Source organism: Lolium rigidum, chromosome 2 (genome assembly GCF_022539505.1).
Source record: "Lolium rigidum isolate FL_2022 chromosome 2, APGP_CSIRO_Lrig_0.1, whole genome shotgun sequence".
Taxonomy (NCBI): Eukaryota; Viridiplantae; Streptophyta; class Magnoliopsida; order Poales; family Poaceae; genus Lolium; species Lolium rigidum.
Window position 1 is genome coordinate 145,722,550 of NC_061509.1, and position 23,508 is coordinate 145,746,057.

Sequence of the window (23,508 nt, forward strand, 5' to 3'; positions counted from 1 at the left end):
TACCGGTAGCTATGTGGTTAATCTCTCTCCCTATGTACTTCAATACAATAATCTCATGAGCTGCCTTACATGATTGAGATTCATATGATGATGCTTGTAATCTAGATGTCATTATGCTAGTCAAGTGGATTTTACTTATGTGATCTCCGGAGACTCCTTGTCCCACGTGTGTAAAGGTGACGAGTGTGTGCACCGTGTGGGTCTCTTAGGCTATATTTCACAGAATACTTATTCACCGTTATGAATGGCATAGTGAGGTGCTTATTTATATCTCTTTATGATTGCGATGTGTTTTGTATCACAATTTATCCGTGTGCTACTCTAGTGATGTTATTAAAGTAGTTTATTCCTCCCGCACGGTGTAATGGTGACAAGTGTGTGCATCGTGTAGTACTTGGCGTAGGCTATGATTGTGATCTCTTGTAGATTATGAAGTTAACTATTGCTATGATGGTATTGATGTGATCTATGCCTCCTTTCGTAGCGTGAAGGTGACGAGTGTGCATGCTATGTTAGTACTTGGTTTGGTTATGTTGATCCGTTGTGCACTCTAAGGTTATTTAAATATGAACATCGAATATTGTGGAGCCCGTTAACTCCGGCATTGAGGGTTCGTGTAATCCTACAGATTAGTGGTGTTCATCATCCAACAAGAGAGTGTAGAGTCTAGCATTTATTTATTTATTCTGTTATGTGATCAAAGTTGAGAGTGTCCACTAGTGAAAGTATGATCCCTAGGCCTTGTTCCTAAATATCGCTATCGTCGCTTGTTTACTCGTTTTATCGCATCCGTACTTCCCGCAATATTACCACCATCCATCACACGCCAGCCAAGCACTTTTCCGGCGCCGTTACTATCTGCTTATATTTATTCATACCACCTGTATTTCACTATCTCTTCGCCGAACTAGTGCACCTATTAGGTGTGTTGGGGACACAAGAGACTTCTTGCTTTGTGGTTGCAGTGGTTGCTTGAGAGGGATATCTTTGACCTCTTCCTCCCTGAGTTCGATAAACCTTGGGTGATCCACTTAAGGGAAACTTGCTGCTGTTCTACAAACCTCTGCTCTTGGAGGCCCAACACTGTCTACAAGAATAGAAGCACCCGTAGACATCAGAGGGCTCCCAATAAGCCATGAAGGAAGGGGCTAAGGGGCGGCGCTCCCCCATGATGCCGGCAGTAGGGAAGGAGCTCCCTACGCCGGCGCCACAGCGGCCCTGCACCTCTCGCTGCCCCCTTCACCGTCTTCACCGATATCTCCATCACCAACTGCTCCTTGTATAGTGGTTCATCCTCTCACACACATATGTACCATTCTATGTAAACATGGTGTTTGATGCTATAAGTTATAATCCTATGATCTATGTCATGTTTGTGTAGTTTATTTGTCTTTTGATTGCTTGGTTGAATGTCTTTGGTCATTAGAGTTGTATGTTGATATGGTATAGTCCTTTGGTGTCCATTATATGTGTGCGCGCATGGATTAAACATCATAGGCTTTGTACTATGTGTAAGAGGAAGGTGGAAGTTCTGCCGGAGTGACAGAAACCTAAGGATTTGAACTGAAACGTTGCACGTATGGGAGTAAGAGGACTATTAACTTAAGGCTATGGTTGGGGAAACCTTAATAGATTGTTAGTATTTGCGGATGCTTGCTAACAATCCAATCATATAGTACTTGTAATCCCAAATAGTGGAGTCCTTGTATATTTAGCCTCTCCCATAAAGAAAACTGCATCGAAGACAATGAACCTTATTTATTCGCTAATTAAACTTGGACAAAGCCACCACTATTACCACCATTTTTCCACACTCATGATACTGTTAATTTATGGTTACTTAGTATATTTTATTGTTGCAGCACTAATATTTACTTTCTTTTATTTATTATCTTGCAAAGCTATCTCTCGTACCCGTTTTATTGCTCTAGTATTATTTTCTAGATAAAGTAAATATTTAGTGTGTGTAGAGTTGTATCAGTGGTTGATAGAACTTGAGAGAATATTTATTCTACTTTTAGCTCCTCGTTGGGTTCGACAATCTTACTTGTCAAAAAGCCTACCCTATCCCATACACTTGTAGGTTATCACCGGCGCGTACCTCACTTGCCTTTGTTCATTCCAAAAAAAGTTGTACATGGGCAGGCCTAGTTACGCGTGGTATGATGTTCTTTTTCGTTCGCAACTCCTCCAGTACCGCAGATTCTGCTCATTTTTTCGGATCGGGGCCTAAAAAATCTTTCAGATTTGAGAAAAAAGTCTAGATTTTATAATTTCAAATTCATAACGTACTTAAATTCGAAAAAATTCAAGATTTGAAAATGTTTAAAAATAAGAAATATTCAAATCCAAAAAATGTTCAAAAATAGAAAATGTTAAAATATGAAAAAATCAAAAATGAAAAATTTATAATCCAAAAAATATTCAGATTCAAATATTGTGCAAATCCGAAAAAATGCTCAAAATTTTTAAAAGATGTTCAAATTTCGAAAAATTTCACATTTTGAAGGTTTGGATTTGGAAAAATGTTTAGATCTGATAATTTGTGAATTTTTAAAAAATCAAATTTCAAAATGTTCATATTAAAAAAGGTTCAAATTTAAAAATACTAAAATAAAAATGTTCAAGTTAAAAATATTCATAATTTGAAAATGTTCAGATTTTAAAAAGACATAAAAACAAAAAACAAAAAACCGGATAAACCAGAAAAAATCGACCAACCCAGAGAAAACCAGATCGGAAAGTTCGAGAATATTTCCAAAACCGAAAAGAAAAACAGAACACACAGTTTGTACTGGGCCGGTACAGTGTGAAACGCTGGCCAAGAAAAGGGGTACGCGATGGCTGGTATATCGTTCTCACGAAGGGTCAATTTGAAATTACGCAAGTAATGCGGATTTTTCTAGCCCACCAGCCATCATTCCACGCACTCTCGCTGGACTTGGGCTGATGTATTCTTGATCTTATGGCCTTAACGATCAATCTTGTTTACGCTAAAAAAAAACTTGCAGTACAATTGGTGTCACAAAAAGAGGTTACGTTTGATGGAGTATCGTTTTGTTTTAGTTCATCCACTTTATATTTCTCTAGGCTTGTAAAATCCAAAATTTTCTTTTGAATCATGGGCACCAGTGTTTTTATGGGGAATTTTACTTTTTGCCCTTGTTTACTTGGGAACTATACGGTTTGCCCTCATTTTCATTAGCCTCTCTTTTTTGCCCTTCTTTACTTTGCCTGTTGATTATTATTTGCCATTCCAAATTATTTTCTTTTCTTTTCACAAAACTGAAGACACAATTGCCCCTGTCTCTATCTGCAACATGGAATAGAATCAGATCGGCTTAGAACGGGGCAAGAACCGCTCCACGATCTCGCCGCTGCACCTCTCCACGAGCGTGGGCGCGCGGCTGCTGTTGCGCCGCTGCACCTCTCGCGCAGTTTCTTGCTTCACCGACCGCCGACATGTCCGGGCGTATGAGACCCTGCTCCACCTTGTCGTCCGCCTCGGGCAACGCCATGGCATCCAAGATGCTCAAGGCGGCTGGGGCCAAGTGGAGCCTGCAGCCAGAGCGTGCTCCAGGAGGCCATCTGCGCGCGAGGAGGCGGTCTGATGCATCATCTGGCGACACCCGCAGTGCCGGCGCGCTGGGACAGTGGTCCGGCCCGAGCAAAGCCAGGGAGAGTCTCCCAGATGGATCCCGCGAGTCCCCGCCCAGGAGACGAAGAGCCGTCACGCGGCCACCGACGCCGTTGCAATCCAAGTCCTCCCATCCGCAGCACGAGTCGCCGCCAGCAATTCCCCATAATCAGCTCTCCGTTGTCCTCGCCCAACCCACCTCACAGAGAAACGGGGCATTTTGGTCTTTAGGTGTGGGCCTGGTCTACCAAGGGGCAAATCATCGATTGGCAAAGTAAAAGAGGGCAAAAAGAAGAGGCTAATGTAAACAAGGGCAAATCGTATAGTCCCCAGGTAAATAGGGGCAAAAAATAAAATTCCCCTGTTTTTATTGTATTAAAAAATTCGAAAAATATATTTATATATTCAAACAAATATGTAATAAAATTCTGAAAGTAGCTAATGATGTATTCCACTAACGTATAAAATATCAATTACAACTATTTTGTTTTCTGAGCTATACAAAAATGACAAAGTATGAATTTTTTTGGAGATTTGAATCACTATACTTAGATCTACATATTTGTTATTTTTGTGCAGCCCAAAATACACATTATTTCAGTTGAAAATTTACACGTTTGTGAGATACAATACTGACTACATCATGATTTATTTTCAAATTTTTTCTAAAACTTAAAAATATGATTTTTAATTATTTTTCTGAAAAGGGATCACAGGTGCTCATGTGTACCAAATATTTGTCATGTAAAACCTGTATGATTCTATATCTAATGCAACTCCCAACGCATTGTTGTGTCATTCAAAAGATTCCAGTGGTGCTGCTACCAAAGTACCAAGGCAAAACTTTTATTATCGCAGTTTACACCGGCTGATCACTGGAAGGATTCCGAGCTCTGCTCAATGGCTGTCCGGTGGCCGTGCTTGGTAGGTTTACCGTTGACGCGTCAGAACAGCGAAGATTTTCCAGCGGTAGCACTTCAAACTTCTCGTGGCCATCACCATCTTCGACCAGTTCGAATCCCGCGGCGCTCGCGAGTGTGCCGACAGCGTCGACGACTCCCCTGACCCTCGTGGCGATCTCGATGAGCAGCAATGCCATGGGCAAGAGCGCCATGCTAGCCTCTGCCAACGACGGATCCTCGGACAGTAGGAGCAGCTTGGACGGGAGCGCCCTGATGTCGATCTGCAGCGTGCGCACGGCCGCGTCCATGTCCGCCACCGCCACGCCCAGCGCGCCCGAGGCCGTCATCGTGGCAACGGATCGCGACGCCTCCCTGAGCACCCGCACGCACCGGACGCCGGTCTCCGCGATCGCGCCGCCGGCCTCGAGCAGGAAATCGGGCACCACAAGGACGTCGCGGCCGTCGAGCGCCTCGACGCAGTACGCGCACTGGCGCATGGCGGCGCCGACCTTGGTGTAGAGGTGGTAGGGGTGGCGGAAGGTGAACTCTCCGTGCGCGGGCTCCCACCTTGCCAGGCTGGCCTGCGCGTCCTCGGACGCCTTGGAACCGAGCACGAGCTTGTACCCCTCCGACCTGCTGTCGCGCGCAGGGCGCTTCGTGTCGTCGGCGAAGCAGTTGTCGACGCAGGCCTCGATGGAGTCGGCGAGCGCGTCCATGTTGCGCGTGGTGATGAGGCGCAGGTCGTGGCCTGACCATACCGGGAAGACGAGCAGGCAGACGGCGATGCAGATGGCGAAGCCGATGGAGATGGTGGATATCCGCTGCAACGCCATCGCCGCCAGGTCCTCGACGCGGTACCCGGAGACGGCGACGAAGCTGTAGGTGATGATGAAGACGGTGACCCCGTAGTCGTACAGCGACTTCACCAGCGGTATGAAGCGCGAGAACGCCGCGGCAGCTGCTGCACGTAAACGACCGTAAATATTTAAGTACTGTGTTGGTCGTTTTCTCCATGGCGTGGTCGACCTGGCAGCTAACACGGTTGGCGATAGCCGACAGAGTGTGGCGATCGACGTACCTAGCAGGAAAACGGAGCCGCTGGCGACGACGGGCTCCAAGGTTTTGCCGGATTTGCTGGCGACCCAGTGCACGGCGAGCGCGAGGCCGGCGCCGCTGATGGTCCCGACCGTTCTGTTGAACCCTTTGTACATGCTACCACCAACGGTGTACTCGAAGACCAGGACAACGGTCATGATGGCCCACACGACGTTCCGGCCGCCGACGCCGTCGTACAGGGGCCTGGCGTAGTAGAAGAAGGAGACCAGGGTGAGAGCGAGCAGGACCTTCATGCCGTACACCGCTTTCCCGGAGTAATCTGCAGCGCCGATCATCTTCTCGGCGAAGCCAGAGAGCTTTGATCTGAACATGGCCGCGCAAGAGGCAGGCCACGCCCACGCCCGTGCCGCCCTCGAGGCCTGACCGGCGCCGGCTGCCTTGTGCTCCGCGGACACGGCTGCGTCTTCTGGCATGGACACCTGCCACTCTCGAGCATTGTGATTGTGATCCATGGTGACCGGAGAAGGCACGTAGGCTGCGAGATCGGCGAGCGAGTAGATCGAGCTTCCAAGCTATGGATCGATGAACAGGCGCTGTGAAAACGATGCGCTGTGCTTGAATCTTATATATAGCGATCAGGTGACAGGTGCTGCGCCAACTTCTTCGCTACGGGCTTCCGAACACTCTGGAAAGAAAGAGTCGCCGGCGGCCAAAGGAGTAGAGAAATATTTCTGTCGCCCGCTGTGCACGCTCGCCACGGTCGCCGGAGCGCCGTCGATGCCAGCTGGGGCCCCGTCGCCCGCACGCTCACTCCTCAGGTTATTTTTCAGAGTTCAGGCGAGTCGCAGCAGCACGTCGCGCTCGTCGTCGCCCGCACGCGCGCGGCGCAGGCAGGCTCGTGTTGTCGCTGAGTATTTTAGGCCCGGCCTGCTGGAGTGCCAAATTCCTAGTCCTTTTCTTCCAGGTATGAACCGATGGGCCGCTTCTGTTGTGTCCGCAGGTCACACGGTTTCTTCTCCTAAAGAAAGTTCTCGTCGTATCCATCACCGTCGTCTCCTGTCAACGGCGGTATGTGAGTGTCTCGCCTGTGGACAGCGAACCGTAAATTACGTCTGCAGATTTGGTACGAGCCTATGTACTGCCAAATTGTTGAGAATATTTTTTCAGTGAAAGTCGACAATTCGACAATAGCGAGATGTCTCTAGTGAGTTTATTAATTTCATGACCCGACTCGTGAGCTTAGTCTTTTGAAGATGCTCATAGGGATAAAACGTATGCACACATATTCATACGGGCAAGTGCATTGGCGTGTATGTAAGTGTTTGTGTTGTGTTTCACGAAGAAAACACTACAATGTTGTTGAGTCTGATTTTCCCGATTCAGGAAGGCGTGCTAAATGTTTAAGGACAGTTTTCCATAAACAACGCTAATTAGAAGCTCAATGGGAGATCACATTATACGGGTGGTGGATCGCTTCTCTCATCTCCATGGAGAAAATTTGTATAGGCTAAGCACGGCAAATGTGGCCTTGCCTCCCAAGAATGATGGGGTGGAGGTAATCAGTGACTTCCTCCCCATTAGACTTATCTTTTAAAGGAATACGGTAGGGGAAGTCCCTACAGTGATTTTATTTTTTAATTATAAGAACCTAAATTTGCGTCACTGGAGACTTGAACTTGGGTGGCTGGGTTGTACATCTACTTCCCTAACCGAGTGAACTAGACTCACTTCCTCCCATTAGACTCATTCACACCATTGCAAATAATCATCGTCAACGTGTTGGCTCTTTGGCTTTCCCTCATGGTGCCATCGCTTCTCTCGAACACCCAAAGCACATTCATTCGAACTAGGAGCATACCCGGCAACTTTCTATTTGTTCGAAAGTTCGCCTAAAAGGTTCACCGGAACAAAACTCCCGCCATGATCTTCAAGATAGATATCAAAAGGATATTGAATCTATCCGGTGGGATTGTTTTCTTGAGTTGTTGCGGCACATGGCCTTTCCCATCAGATTGTTCGATTGGTTGTCAATCCTTTTCTCCACTCCGTGCCCCCCCCTCCAGATTCCTTTGAATGGTGTTCTTGGAATGCCTATTCGCCATGGAAGGGGCTTGCGGGAAAGGGTGTCCCCTGTCCCCGCTTCTTTTTCGCATAATCCTCGACCCACTTCAACACCTATTAAAAGTCATCACTTATTTAGGCCTACTTCACAATCTGCGAGGAGGGGGCAAACTTGAGGACCTCCATGTATGTGGATGATGTCGTTGTTTTCCTCAAGTCAATCCTCTCAAATGTAGATATAATTATCTCCATCTTGAGCAATTTTGGGAGGGCTATGGGCATTGTTACTAACTTCATGAAGATCTCGGGGTACCCATTTGATGTGCCAACATCAACCTTGAAGAGGTTTTGGCCAATTTTCATGCAATAAGATCTTATTCCCATTGCACTATCTTGGACTTCCTTTGTCGACTTACTTCCTATGGAGGGTTGATTTTCAGTTCTTGGAGGACAAGGTCGCCATGTGATGCCAATCCATATGGGAAAAAACCTCACTATGGATGGGAGCTGCTCTTGCATTAAGTGGGCCTCAATCTCTCGGGCAATCTACCACGTCACACAAATCCATGTTTCGCCGCCAACTATCAAGGAGATTGCAAAACTGCAGCATGCCTTTTTGTGGGCGGGATCCACCTCTGTATCAGAAGGCAATTGCATTATCTTGGAAAACGTTTCTCGCCCTAAAGAACTTGCAGGTCTAGGAATTGTTAACCTGGAGGTGTTTGCTCAGGACCTTCACTATCAGTGGCCTTGGCAAAGTGGACTGCCCCTAAGAAGCTGCGGGTGGGGCTAGGGAACATGTGCACAAAGGAACACATGCGACTTTTCCATGCAGACACCTCTACAACCATCGGCAATGGATCCTCGATTGAATTTGGCACTCTCCATGGTTGAAGGGTGGGCTGCCAATTGATCTTGCCCATAACATCTATGACATGATTAAACAGTAGAATTGGAGGGTGGTTGAGGCTTTGCACATCAATTATTTTGTGAATCAAACTGATTTCTTGGTAGGGATTTCAGTCCATCACCTAGAGGAGTTTGTAACTTGTTGGGACAAAATTCACAGCATTATTTTAGGTCCCGTTCAGCGTGGTGGTATCATTCGGTGCATATCCCGCTTTGAATCCAACTCGGCAAGTTCCGCGTACCAAATGCAGTTCCTTGGGGCCGCCTCGGCCACCATGAAAACTTTGGGCTAGAATCCCCCCACCCCCAGGTACAAGGCGGCATTCACTTGGTTGGTCATCGATAGCAGGAGTGTGGACAACCGCCCATCTTTAGTGCCGATGGTGTCTACATCGCGGGCTTTGCCCTCTTTGTAGGTAATCGTGGGAGTCGGCGGTCCATCTATTGTTTATTTTCCACTTCTCCACATGTATCTGGGATAATATTTCAATTTGGGTTGGTGTCCCACAACTCCTTTCAGCTTCCTGGATTGCTATGGCAGTTGTGAAGGATAGTTGACGGATACTACCACCCACAAAGGCAACCCACAATGAGATTTGGAATTAGTGTAACTTTAGGGCTTTAGGAATATTTCTTCTCCACCTTTGGCGGTTATCGTGGACATTAAGAAGGAAGCAGTGACTTGTGCTTACATGCACCAAGTGTCTGGTGAATCTTATCCTAGAAGAGCAGTTGCCAACTTGCCATGCAGCACTGTGTAACTGTTTAGCGTGTTTGTTTTACGCACTAGTGGTAAGAGTCTAGCTTAGGCTATGTACATTTTATTTTTGGACTATGTTTTCCCCTTCATCTTAATCAATGAAAAGGGCACGTATTTTTCCTTGTTTAAAAAATACGTTTCCAGGTGTGGTACTAGAGAATAAGTGTGTATACTACATATTGTTGAGCTTGATTTTCTTGATTTTTTCCTGCATGCTTAAGGTCTATGGAGAAATGTGTTTGGGGGATGTTGGAGGAGGAACTTACTAAGCACATGTGTATTAATTAATGTGGCAACGCTAAGGACTGGATCTTCTTTCTAATCGAAACCTTGAAGCATGATTTACCAAGGTTGTAGTAACGTTATGGGAACTCTCGAGTGGTAGGAGGAAATATATCCACGAATAAATATTTCAAAGCCCGCTATCCACTTATGGTTTCGTAATGAATTAACTGTCAGAACTGAATATAGCCCTAGCCGTGAAAACTCGGCAGCATTCCCTTGTTCAGATTCATCAAGGTGTGGCACAAATTTGGATTCCTCCCCAAAATGGCTTTAGTGAAAATCAATGTAGATGTTGTGGTCTCAAAATAGGGAAACAGAGAGATGGTAGATGCTATCTGCAGGGATGGACAAGACGTTTTCATGGGAGCATCGGTTCTTGCTGTTCCACGTATATCTGACCCGGCATCTCTTGAGAAAATTGCTTGCAGAGAAGCCCTTGCACTAGCGAAAGACCTCTATGTCCAGCGTGCTCACATTTCCTCCAACTTCCTTGAGGTGATAAACTCGATCAAGCAGAGAAAGTGCATCTTTTCTCAGTTGCCATTGGAAATGTCTACCGATAGTCCCAGTTTGAAAAGGTTCAGTTTGCTCATGAGAAGAGATCCTCCAATACACATGCACATAATCTGGCTCGAAGCTTTTTATCCCTAGAACATAGTCCTCTCCTATGGCTCATTCTTTCCCCTGATACTCTTATTGTACCTATCGTGATTGAATAATAAAGGGAGCATTACCCCTAAAAAAACCAATTTTCATGTTTGAAAGGATATTTGATGTGGCCTAAGGGCTAGGATGTGCCCAGATCCCACGAATTTGACCAAGTGAGTGGATGGGAGAGATGGGAAAGGGGAAGAACACACACAAGATCCAAATACAAACACACACAACCCAACACAAACCAAATTTACTCCCTTGGTAGGTTAGACCAAGCCAATAGAACCACTTCTTAGAGAGACCCTTGCGTAGAATCTAACAAGTGGGAGATTGGTGAGGAGATCTCAACTAGAACTTGGATGAGAGAGGGGGTAGCCTTGAATCATCCATGAAGAGCAGAAATCCTTCAAGAGTGCCTTGGATACAAAGAACTAGGTTCTAGGGAGACAAAGCTCAAAGTAGTTTAAGCCAAATCTTGTCTAACCCTAATCTGGGGAGAGGGGTGAGGTACTTATAGGTCCAGATTCATACAGGGGTAAAATGGTCATTACATAAATTATCCTGGTCCATAGATGGGAAACCAACGGTTGTGATGAAGTCAACATAGGTGGGGCCGGCAGTGCCGGTGAGCTTGGGCCGGCAGTGCCGGTGGTACTGGGGCGGCAGTGTCGGCCCTGGTCTTCTTCGCGTCTTCAGCAGGTGGGTCCGGCAGTGCTGGCGTCTGGAGGCTGGTAGTGCCGGGGTGAGCAGGCCGGCAGTTCCGGCGTCCAGGTGCCGGCAGTGCCGGGGTGTCGAGGCCGGCAGTGCCGGTCCTGGGCGTCTGTCTCCTGCTGGCGTCCTTCTTCTCCTTCTTCCTTGTCCAGCATCGGGTCTCCAGTGACGTACTTCTTTCGAGGCTCGTATCTGATGACACAAAGCATATCGGCATGAGGTAGCATCCCATCCAAAGTAGTTCCAAGATTGAGCGTCGAGAGGATTGAGTTCACCTTTTCTTGTAGGTCTTTCACCCGAGCTTGAGTCATAGGTCCACTTGGGGGAGTGGTTGGTCTTGATGTAGTGTCGTCCTTAGGCGGGGCTGCATCATCTCCCCCCCTTGGGAGAGAGTCGTCCTCGACTCTTGTTCCTCCTCATCTCCATGATATGGTGAGAGATCCGAGATGTTGAACATGTTGCTCACCAAGTACTTGGAGGTTGGTATGTCGATGACGTAGGAGTTGTTGTTGATGCGCTTGAGGACCTTGAAGGGTCCATCTCCTCTTGGCTTTAGCTTGGAGTTGCATTCATGAGGGAACCGTTCTTTGCGAAGGTGAATCCAAACGAGGTCTCCTTCTTCAAATATCCTTTCCTTCTTCTTGGCGTTGAGGCGGGTAGCTTGACGAAGTACATGCTCTTGGATGGTTGCTCTTGTGTCTTCGTGTAGTTTCTTCATGGCGGTGGTGCGCTTGTCGAAGTCCATGTTTGTCCTCTCATGGAGGGGTAGTGGGAGGATGTCGAGTGCCGTGGGAGGGTCGAAGCCGTAGAAGATCATGAAGGGACTCCGTGATGTTGTAGAGTGTGTGGCTCGATTGTAGGCGAACTCCGCGTGTGGGAGGCACTCTTCCCATGACTTCAAGTTTTTTCTTCACTAGTGTGCCTAGAAGAGTTGAGAGGCTTCGATTGACCACCTCTGTTTGTCCGTCCGTTTGCTGGTGCGAGGATGATGAGAACAAGAGCTTCACTCCAAACTTTTCCATGAGCGACTTCCATAGATAGCTCATAAACTTGACGTCTCGATCTGATACAATGCTTGATGGTATTCCGTGTAGGCGAACGACTTCCCTGAAAAACAACGAAGCAATGTGTGAAGCATCATCGGTCTTATGGCATGGTATGAAATGAGCCATTTTAGAGAACCTATCCACTACCACAAAGATTGAATCATGACCATATTTGGTGCGAGGCAATCCTAGGACGAAATCCATGCTTACATCCGACCAAGGTGCATAAGGAATAGGCAACGGTGTGTAAAGACCATAAGGGTTGGTGGTGGACTTAGCTTGAAGGCATGTGGTGCAACGGTTGCATAGGCGCTTGATACGTCTCCAACGTATCGATAATTTCTTATGTTCCATGCTACTTTTATGATGATACTCACATGTTTTATACATACTTTATGTCATATTTATGCATTTTCCGGCACTAACCTATTAACGAGATGCCGAAGAGCCGATTCTTCGTTTTCTCGCTGTTTTTGGTTTCAGAAATCCTAGTAAGGAAATATTCTCGGAATTGGACGAAATCAACGCCCAGGATCTTATTTTTCCACGAAGCTTCCAGAAGTCCGAAAGGGAAACGAAGTGGGGCGACGAGGCGACGCCACAACAGGGCGGCGCAGCCCAGGCCCTGGCCGCGCGGCCCTGGCATGTAGGCCCCTCGTGGCGCCCCCTGACCTACCCTTCCGCCTACATAAGCCTTCGTCGATAATAGTTCCAGTATGAGAATGTTATTTGAGAATATTATTTGTTGCTAAATGCTTATGCATTAAAGAGGAGTCCATTATCTGTTGTCTATGTTGTCCCGGTATGGATGTCTAAGTTGAGAATAATCAAAAGCGAGAAATCCAATGCGAGCTTTCTCCTTAGACCTTTGTACAGGCGGCATAGAGGTACCCCTTTGTGACACTTGGTTAAAACATATGTATTGCGATGATAATCCAGGTAATCCGAGCTAATTAGGACAAGGTGCGGGCACTATTGGTAATCTATGCATGAGGCTTGCAACTTGTAGGATATAATTTACATGATACATATGCCTTATTACTACCGTTGACAAAATTGTTTCTTGTTTTCAAAATAAAAGCTCTAGCACAAACATAGCAATCAATGCTTCCCTCTGCGAAGGGCCTTTCTTCTACTTTTATGTTGAGTCAGTTCACCCATTTCCTTCTGTCTTAAAAGCAAACACTTGTGTTAACTGTGCATTGATTCTTACATACTTGCATATTGCACTTATTATATTACTTTATGCTGACAATATCCATGAGATATACATATTATAAGTTGAAAGCAACCGCTGAAACTTAATCTTCCTTTGTGTTGCTTCAATGCCTTTACTATGAATTTATTGCTTTATGAGTTAACTCTTATGCAAGACTTATTGATGCTTGTCTTGAAAGTACTATTCATGAAAACTCTTTGCTATATGATTCATTTGTTTACTCATTGCATTTACATTGCTTCGAATCGCTGCATTCATTACATGTGCTTACAATAGTATTGATCAAGATTATGATGGCATGTCACTTCAGAAATTATCTTTGTTAGCGTTTACCTACTCGGGACGAGTAGGAACTAAGCTTGGGGATGCTGATACGTCTCCAACGTATCGATAATTTCTAATGTTCCATGCTACTTTTATGATGATACTCACATGTTTTATACATACTTTATGTCATATTTATGCATTTTCCTGCACTAACCTATTAACGAGATGCCGAAGAGCCAGTTGTTGTTTTCTGCTGTTTTTGGTTTCAGAAATCCTAGTAAGGAAATATTCTCGGAATTGGACGAAATCAACGCCCAGGATCTTATTTTTCCACGAAGCTTCCAGAAGTTCGAAAGGGAAACGAAGTGGGGCGACGAGGCGACGCCACAACAGGGCGGCGCGGCCCAGGCCCTGGCCGCGCGGCCCTGGCGTGTGGGCCCCTCGTGGCGCCCCCTGACCTACCCTTCCGCCTACATAAGCCTTCGTCGATAATAGTTCCAGTACCGAGAGCCACGATACGGAAAACCTTCCAGAGACGCCGCCGCCGCCAATCCCATCTCAGGGGATTCAGGAGATCGCCTCCAGCACCCTGCCGGAGAGGGGAATCATCTCCCGGAGGACTCTTCATCGCCATGATCGCCTCCGGATCGATGAGTGAGTAGTTCACCCCTGGACTATGGGTCCATAGCAGTAGCTAGATGGTTGTCTTCTCCTCATTGTGCTATCATGTTAGATCTTGTGAGCTGCCTAACATGATCAAGATCATCTATTTGTAATGCTACATGTTGCGTTTGTTGGGATCCGATGAATATGGAATACTATGCTATGTTGATTATCAATATATCTATGTGTTGTTTATGATCTTGCATGCTCTCCGTTATTAGTAGAGGCTCTGGCCAAGTTGATACTTGTAACTCCAAGAGGGAGTATTTATGCTCGATAGTGGGTTCATGTCTCCATTAAATCTGGGGGAGTGACAACAACCCCTAAGGTTGTGGATGTGTGATGACCCACAAGTATAGGGGGTGTATCGTAGTATCTTCGATAAGTAAGAATGTCGATCCCAACGAGGAGCAGAAGGTGTTGACAAGCAGTTTCGATGAAGGATTCACTGTAAATGCTCACAGACAAGTATTCAGGGGTTTTGATGTAACGAGATGAATAAAGTACGAGTAAGTAAAGTGCGAGAGTAACAATTGCAGCGAGTGGCCCAATCCTTTTTAGAACAAAGGACAAGCCGGTTTGTTTACTTATAATAACCAAACGTTCTCGAGGACACACGGGATTTTAGTCTAGTGCTTTCGCTACATACGGCTAATTAATCTTCATTGTTTTGATAAGTGTTGTGTGGGTGAACCTATGCTAATGTACCGCCCTTCCTAGGACTAATACATACTTGTGATTATACCCCTTGCAAGCATCCGCAACTACAAGAAAGTAATTAAGATAAATCTAACCACAGACCTTAAACTACGAGATCCTGCTATCCCTCCTGCATCGATATACCAACGGGGGCTCGGGTTTCGTCGGTCCGGCAACCCCGCAATTGGCAAACGAGTACAAGATGCATTCCCCTAGGCCCATAAAGGTGAAGTGTCGTGTAGTCGACGTTCACACGACACCACTAGAAGAATAACACCACAACTTAAATATCATAACATTGAATATTACTCAACCATACTTCACTACTAACATTTAGACTTCACCCATGTCCTCAAGAACTAAACGAACTACTCACGAGACATCATATGGAACATGATCAGAGGTGATATGATGATGAATAACAATCTGAACATAAACCTCACTACAAGAAAAGTTCAAATAGACAACGTCTCAAAATCGTCCGCTAAGGGGTATTTTTCCTCGCCTATGGGCCTAACCCGACGATATGGGTTCTGTTGTCGAAACTGCGTCAGGCAAAGTCCTACCACGTTTTTTTCGGTCCGTCGCGCTTGGACGCCCTTCCGCCACGGAAAATCGGACCGTTGCAGAAGTGTTTCCGGGAGCCCGTTGACTGGCGACGTCATGCAAGCGCCACGTGGCGGACGCCGTTAGTCGGCGGTTAACGGCGTTAACCGCCGAAACCCCGTGGTAGATGGTAGGCCCACACGAGGCCTGCCACGTCTTAAGCGGGTCGGCCCATTAAGCTTGCGGGCCGGGCCAGCTAACTTAGTTTGACCGGTCAACTATATAGCTGGGCTGGTCCATTAGTTACGTGGGCCGGGCCTAACCTCTAAGGTTGACTGGTCAAAACATTAATGGGCCGGCCCACTAAGCATGTGGGCCGGGCCGAATGCACTCGTTTGACCGGTCAACGGGCAAAAGGGCCGGCCCACAAAACATGTGGGACCCACTTTCCTGTTATCGGGCCGGCCCATTTACCAAGTGGGGTCCACCTTAAAGCAAGTGGGCCGGCCCAAGAAGTTATTGGGCTGGCCCAATTAGCATGTGGGTCCCACTTTCCTCCTATCGGGCTGGCCCATTTAGTACGTGGGGTCCGCATTAGATCAAATGGGCCGGGCCAAAAGCACATGTGGGTCCCACTTTCCTGTTAAAGGGCCGGCCCATTTAGTATGTGGGGTCCACCATATAGCAAGTGGGCCGGCCCAACAAGATAGTGGGCCGGGCCAAAAGCACATGTGGGTCCCACTTTCTGTTAAAGGGCCGGCCATTTAGTATGTGGGGTCCACCATATAGCAAGTGGGCCGGCCCAACACGCAAGTGGGTCGGGCCAAAACACAGGTGGGTCCCACTTTCCTCTTAAAGGGCCGGCCCATTTAGTATGTGGGGTCCACCATGTAGCAAGTGGGCCGGCCCAACAAGATAGTGGGCTGGGCCAAAAGCACAGGTGGGTCCCACTTTCCTGTGAAAGGGCCGGCCCATTTAGAACATAGGGTCCACCATATAGCAAGTGGGCCGGCCCAACAAGATAGTGGGCCGGGCCAAAAGCGCAGGTGGGTCCCACTTTCCTCTTAAAGGGCCGGCCCATTTTGTATGTGGGGTCCACCACAAAAGCAATTGGGCTGGCCCAGCTAGTTAGTGGGCCTGCCCAGTAGTTTGTGGGGTCCACCTTATAGTAAGTGGGTCGGCCCAATTAGTGTGTGGGGTCCACCATAAATCAAGTGGGCGGGCCCAATAAGTAAGTGGGCCAGCCCGTTTAGTTGCTGTTTATATGCCGGCATAATAGGCGCTTTAGGATTTTGCGGGCCGGCACATATGTGATTTCGCTTAATTGGGCCGTTTAAGGGATGGGAATTCGTGATTTAGATACTTAGAATATTTACGCGTCATTGATTTCTGTCGGATAGCCTCACTTACCACAAGCACCAAAGAAAAAATGCGCGAAAGAACTATAAAAACTAACTAAATATTACATCAGCTGCAAGGCTTTGAAAAAATATTACAGAACCCAGCGAAATTGAATGGTAATTAAACCTAGCAATACAATGAAGCGATACGGCAATCTTTTAAGTTGTCCATGCAGCACCTATATCTGAAACAAAGACATTACAAGTTAAGACAGCAACAATGGAAAGGCAAATACACTACAATATTGTTTGCCAAAGAATTTGGAAGTCGTCATTTCGTCGTTATAACAAGATCATTGTAATGCGCACAATAAGCAAACAAAGAGTGCATGTCGCATACCAACAGCCAATATAACAGAGCATGTTAGAATGAAACGACGAGACTTACTACTTGTCGAGTCCCATGCAAACCAACATGTTCGGGAGTACAAAATTGGCATGAACAACATAGCGACGAGGCTATAAATTTTGTAACAACGACTGAGCAAGATGAATTTATGATGGCTACATCTATAGAGCAGGGAATGTAAACCAAACATAGTAGCAGGCTATAAATTTTGTAACAACGACTGAGCAAGATGAAGTTACGATGGCAAAAGCTAAAGAGGAGGGAATGTGAACCAACATGTGCCAAGTGCAATTACTTCATTTTGGCCGTGAACTAAATAATACTCCTGAACTTATAGTGAAGGGGATGCAAATCAAGATGTTTCGGGATATAAACTTGTAATGAGCAACACATAGAGGATAGTTAATGTCGGAGCTTAGGATGGACCGAGATACGGAATATAGTGGGATCACTCGTGAACTTGTATAAGAGGGAATGCAAACCAATATGTTCAGCATTCCATATGTGAGCGTCATGCCAAGTCGGAGAAACAAGTCAATAATGCAGCTTTTGAAGAACAAGATGGCACGCAAAATTATTATCTAGTAATATGACAAGTTTATTTGTACTACGAGGCTAGATAGCAGAGTGATAGCATGCCAAACTAAGTCCTTACTTTGTTAGCTTACAATGAAGTAGATACAAAACAATGGCATCACACGTAGTACAGGGAATGCAAGCCAACATGTTCATGGAGTAAAAAATTGGCACAAACAACATAGTAGCGAGGCCAAAATTTTTGTAACAACGGCCGAGCAAGATAAAGTTATGATGGCTAGATCTACAGAGCAGGCAATGTAAACCAAATATAGAAGTTACGATGCCAAAAGCTATAGAGCGAGGAATGCAAACCAACATGTGCAATTACTTAAAATTGGCCATGAACTAAATAATAGCAGGATGTTACTATAATACCTATAATTTTTGTAACAACGACTGAGCAAGATAGAAGTTATGATGGCTACATCTACAGAGCAGGGAATGCAAACCAAAATGTTCGATCGCTTAAAGTTAGCAATGAACTAGAAAATAGCAAGGTGTTACGGTCATAGCTAGGAATGAACTAAAAGAGCTTCAGACAAACAAGCATCTGAACCCGAACATGGCGCTAAAACAAGGGACTTACATTAGGAGAAGCACTCTGTGGGAGTCACAGCAGATCTTCCTGGGGTTGATAGATCCGGTGATGAAGTACGCAACATGTGCTACTTGGGGTTGGAGAGACGGCCATTACACTTCATGGTTAGTCATCTCATCTGCAAAAACGTAACAGCGCGTCGTTAGCACAAACAGGTTCCCCCAAGATTAAACAAGAACTTGCGGGCAAGCAATAGAAAAGCGACGAGTAGAAGAGTTTAGATCATGCACGGCGCCGGTGAAGCAGATCCGGTTCATGCACAGCGGTGTCGGTGAGCAAGATCCGATGCGGTGGACGACGGATCTGGCGAAGCGGCTCCGGTGGGGTGGACGATACCGCAGCTGAAGCGACTGCGGTAGACTGCTGGATGAGCATATGGTTTCGAGGTTCGGCGGGGATGATCCGGTCCGGTTGATGACGGCGTCGATGAAGCTTGCTCCGGTAGGCAGCCGAATGACGGGGATCGCGAGGCCTCGGGTAGGCCAGGGAAGTCCGGCGGGGATGTTCCGGTGCGGTGGTCGTGGAGGTGGGAGAGAGGGACTTGGGAAGTTCCGGTGGGTGGTCTGAGGGAAATGAATTTTTTTGGGAGGGTTTCCGGGCTAGGGAGGTGGTGATCCTTAAAATGACGGGCAGACCCCCCCACCAACCGACTTTGCTGTCATCTCCACATGGGTAGAATGGGAATTTGAAAGCGTGTGAAATTTTTGTATTTTGTGGGCGGGAAGATTTGCCGCTATGAGATTTTGAATTTGGCTACCGTCCAAGTATAATGATAAAAAATTGTGACACCGTACTAGTACCTCTCGTTCAAGGCCGAGTGCAAAATCAAATCATCATAACGAGTAAATAACGGTCACTACTATGATCATGTTCTATCTCCGAAATTAGCGTATCCGCTAGATCTTGCAAAGTATAATGATAAAAATAATTGTGAGACCGTACTAGTACTTCTCTTCTAGGCCGAGTGCAACGACAAATCATCATCACGTTGAAAAATTGTTACCATGATCATGATCTATCTCTAAAATTGGCGCATCCACTATATCTTGCAAAGTATAATGATAAAGAATTTGTGAGACGGTACTTCTGTTCAAGCCCGAGTGCAACATCAAATCATCATCACGTTGAAAATTTGTTACCATGATCATGATCTATCTCTAAATTTGGCGCATCCGGTAAATCTTGCAAAGTATAATGATAAAGAAATTGTGAGACGAGTAGTAGTACTTCGTTCAAGGTCGAGTGCAACATCAAATCATCATCACGTTGAAAATTTGTTACCATGATCATGATCTACCTCTGAAAATGGGCGCATCCGCTAAAACTTGCAAAGTATAATGATACAAAATTGTGAGACCATACTAGTACTTGTGTTCAAGGTCGAGTGCAACATCAAATCATCATTACATTGAAAAGTGTGTTACCATGATCATGATCTATCTCTGAATTTGGCGCATCCGCTAAATCTCGCAAAGTATAATGATAAAAAAAATTGTGAGAATGTACTAGTACTTATGTTCAAGGCCGAGTGCGGGATCAAATCATCATCACGTTGAAATTTGTTACAACGATCATGACATATCTCTAAAATTGGCGCATCCGCTAAATCTCGCAAAGTATAATGATAAAAAAATTGTGAGATTGTACTACGGAGTAGTACTTATGTTCAAGGCCGAGTGCAGGATCAAATCATCATCATGTTGAAAATTGTTACAACGATCATGACATATCTCTGAAATTGGCGCATCCGCTAAATCTTGCATGTGGCGCATCTCATTGCGGAGCAACGAGCCGGTGCTATCAAGGTTGAGGCGTCAGTAGCGTCATCGGGCTCTCCTCTTTTGAAAGATCTTCTACATGGCGCGGCGCACCGCCCGTCGAGAAGCAGTCACATGTGATACCGAGGTGGAGACGTTGCCGGCATCCTCGAGGTGCGACCGCCCTTCTACGAGCCAGCGTCGACTCAAGGTATGAATCCTTGCGTTGTCGCGCCCCTTCTTCCGATGAAGTGGGGTGCCTTAGATTTATTGTTCTTCTCTTACGATTATTTCAAGCCGAACATGTGTGCTCTTTCTCTGAATATATTGCTTGAAAAGCTAACCAAGTTACTTAAATTCACTTCATTCTTAATCTTGCGTGCTAATTTTGTTATTTTTGCTGACAGTGGTGCGCGCAAGGAGATTTATTTGTGGGTGTGCTGAGCTGTTAGGCAGTGGCGGACGCAGCAAAGAATTGGAGGGGGGCACACCCCCAAAAAAAAATTTTGCGCCGTCAAAATTGTGAAAAACGTTTGCCAAATGAACAATATATAAGGCTCTGTTGGGATGTTTATATTGGGAGACTTGTCATTGCGTTTAGTTGAATGTTGATAACCTAGGATATTGAGATTGAATGCCAATATTTCGTTTGGATATTTAGATATTTAGAAGCTCGACTTAATATGGAGGGTGAATGCCAAAATAGTCGGATCAACTTTGAAATTCTGAAAAACTAAGAAACAATGTGTACAACACAAGGAGCTCGGTGGAACCACGCGCTAGGGTTTCCGTCTTGCCACCGCCGCTCCGGCCGCCGGCGGGGCGGGCGCCGCGTGTCCGCGTTTTTGAGATCGTCCACAACCACGTCAACATTTTGCTACATATATGCAACTCAGTGATGAAAATATCTTCAGTACTTTACATTTTTGTGACATACAACAAGCACCCATTTTCTGAACATCGATTCATTATTTTAGGAATTATTAAAACCTAAACTTTTCAATGTGGGGAGAATAGCTGAATATGGGCAATTTTAAGTTTTGAACACTTAATACTAACACACAGTATAGCACATGGAAATAGAAATAGAGAATGGGGAGGCGGAAGCGGACACTGGACGTGGACCTGCTAGAGCGCAGTGGTGTGGCGGCCGGCGGGAAGAGCCAGGGAAGGTGGACACTGGCGGTCGGCGGCCGGCGCCGCGGCGGCCGAGTCCAAGCCCACTTCTTCTTGAGCGCCGAGCGGCGGCCAGCCCCAAGCCTCGAAGTGCGAGAGGGAGTCCGAGAAGGGGGCGGTGACGAGCGGATAGGCTAACGGGCGGGCGACAGCCCCGGACGGGAGAGAGTGTAGAGGGCGAAGCGAGAGATTGGCGGCGGCGCGGCGGGGAATTGTGTGGTCGCTCACCTGGTCTCTCGTCGATCCTTGATACGAGACAGGCTTATAGGGCCTTTTTCAGCACTTAAATTAGGTGTATCAAAAACGTTTTCAACAATTCTGGGTGCCCCCCCACCCCTGCGTACGCCCATGCTGTTAGGCCTAAGTCGAAATCCTCAGCTAAACGAGGCCTCATCTTAACACATGAAAAAGGTGTTCAATCTCGCCCACAATGTCCTCTTCTTTCCTCTTTCTTTATTGGAACTTGTTTTGCAGACAAGGAAAGTGGCACATGTAATGTGAGAAAAACCCTCTTAGCCAAAATCAGCTACGAGCAAGATTTTCTGTATTGTAGATGCCCCAATTGACTCTCATCCCCAATGTAGTCTTTTTTATGTCAGTATAGACTTCTTTACATGGCATGCATTTGCCTAATGAGCAGCATTGTATTGCCATTCTAGCCAACTCGATCGATATGTCAAGCTTCATGCGGGAGATGCCATGTTTAATTTACTCCCTCACTCCGATCCATATTTCTTGGTGTAAAATGAATGTGAATCGAAGGGAGTACTTTTCTTAGATAGTACTATACCAGTTCAAAAAAAAGTACTACTCCTACTACATCACAAATGCATCAAAAGAGTACTACATCACAAGACCACCACGGTTGTACTAGTAGAGTTTAATGCTGAACTTCCAAAGGGAATAAGATTACACATATGAACTTTAAACAGGACCAGGAGCATGAGGGCCAACAACAGGGGCGTTGACCGGGAACAAGCCAGGCAAGACGTAATTATGGAGGAAGAGGCCATATGCTGCGTGCTTGGCCTTGGTTGCGGGGCGGTGCTTCCCCGATGTACTTAGGCCTACACCCGTCGCATACTTGGATCGAGCCGCGGATGTCCTTCCGGAGGATTTTGCCACGAGAATGGGCAAAATAGCTCCCCGCGCATGCGGAAACGAATTTCACCACCCTTCAGCCGCTTCAGAACATAGCGGCTCTTCTGGTCCCTGCGCTCCTTGTTGTCGTCCATGTCATCGAATATTCCTGTGAATTATAAAGTACATAATAATCAGGTGTTTAATGACAGATCGAATAAATACTGCACTATCATAAGCAAACCTTAGAAACCCTAAAATTAAATGTGTAGAACAAGTAAATGGCAGAAGAAATCATACTAAATCACGAGAAAACCCTATGAACAGCAATGAACATAAGCCACAACAATTGCAAGTCCACTAAGTATGAACACATAAATTAATTATATGACTAATCAAGCCAACTACATGGCAGATTAGTCGAAATTAAACTAGAATCCGACCGTACGAACCGTAGAATCAAGTACGTCTACAAGAACAAGGTAGGAGATCAAATCAATCAAGAACCGGGTTCGTGCAAACCACGTGAACAGTAATATGACACAAAGAGGATCGGGACAGTTTCGGTAAAAGAGCGATACCTCCTCGTCGTCACCCTCGACATCCTCACTGGAACCGAACGTTTGGGCCGAAATCGTCGAAGGGGTCGAGGTCCGCGTCCGGCACCGGGTCTAGGAAGACCTCGCCGTGGTGGCCTGCAACGCCTTGCAGATCTTCGGCGGGAGCAACGGCATTGCTATCCACCTTCTCCTCGACGGCCAGGACGCCCATTTCGACCGAGGTCGAAGAATCAGACAAGCAGAGGAGACGAGCGGCCTGGGTGCCCGGTGAAGCGACGGCCACTACCGCAGAGGAATCCTCTGCGCGAGCGGCCGCCGATTGCTCCGCCTCGTACGCAAGACCTGTCTTCATGCTGCTGCGGTTGGAAACGAGGAAGTCGATGCCTCGGAGGTGCGGTGAGTTGATGGGGGTTTTTCACGAGTGTGGGGGAGGGAGAGGACGAGCTCGCGAGAGACGATGAGGCCGATTATTTTATAGCCTCCGACTCTCCGTATCGAGTTGTGGACGCGTGAAGTCGTGCATGTACTCGATTTTCCACTTTTGAGAAACGTGTACGAAACCTTTTTTTCTTGGACCATTTAACTTCATGTGGG

The 23,508-nt window shown here is 46.4% G+C and overlaps 1 protein-coding gene across 1 annotated transcript; it reads right to left on the bottom strand.

Annotated features, from left to right (window-relative positions):
* Nucleotides 1-4,496: 4,496 nt before the first annotated feature.
* On the bottom strand, nt 4,497-6,107 carry LOC124690191 (aluminum-activated malate transporter 10-like). The gene is made up of 2 exons (XM_047223610.1): nt 5,618-6,107; nt 4,497-5,500 (listed from the first exon to the last, which is right to left on the bottom strand). The coding sequence occupies exons 1-2, from the start codon at nt 6,105-6,107 to the stop codon at nt 4,497-4,499; spliced, it is 1,494 nt and encodes a 497-aa protein (XP_047079566.1).
* Nucleotides 6,108-23,508: the final 17,401 nt, after the last annotated feature.

Coding starts and splice junctions, on each gene's coding strand:
- LOC124690191 (XM_047223610.1), bottom strand. CDS start 6,107: ATGGATCACAATCACAATGCTCGAGAGTGGCAGGTGTCCATGCCAGAA. Junction 5,501..5,617: donor CGGCTCCGTTTTCCTGCTAG/GTACGTCGATCG, acceptor GTTTACGTGCAG/CAGCTGCCGCGGCGTTCTCG.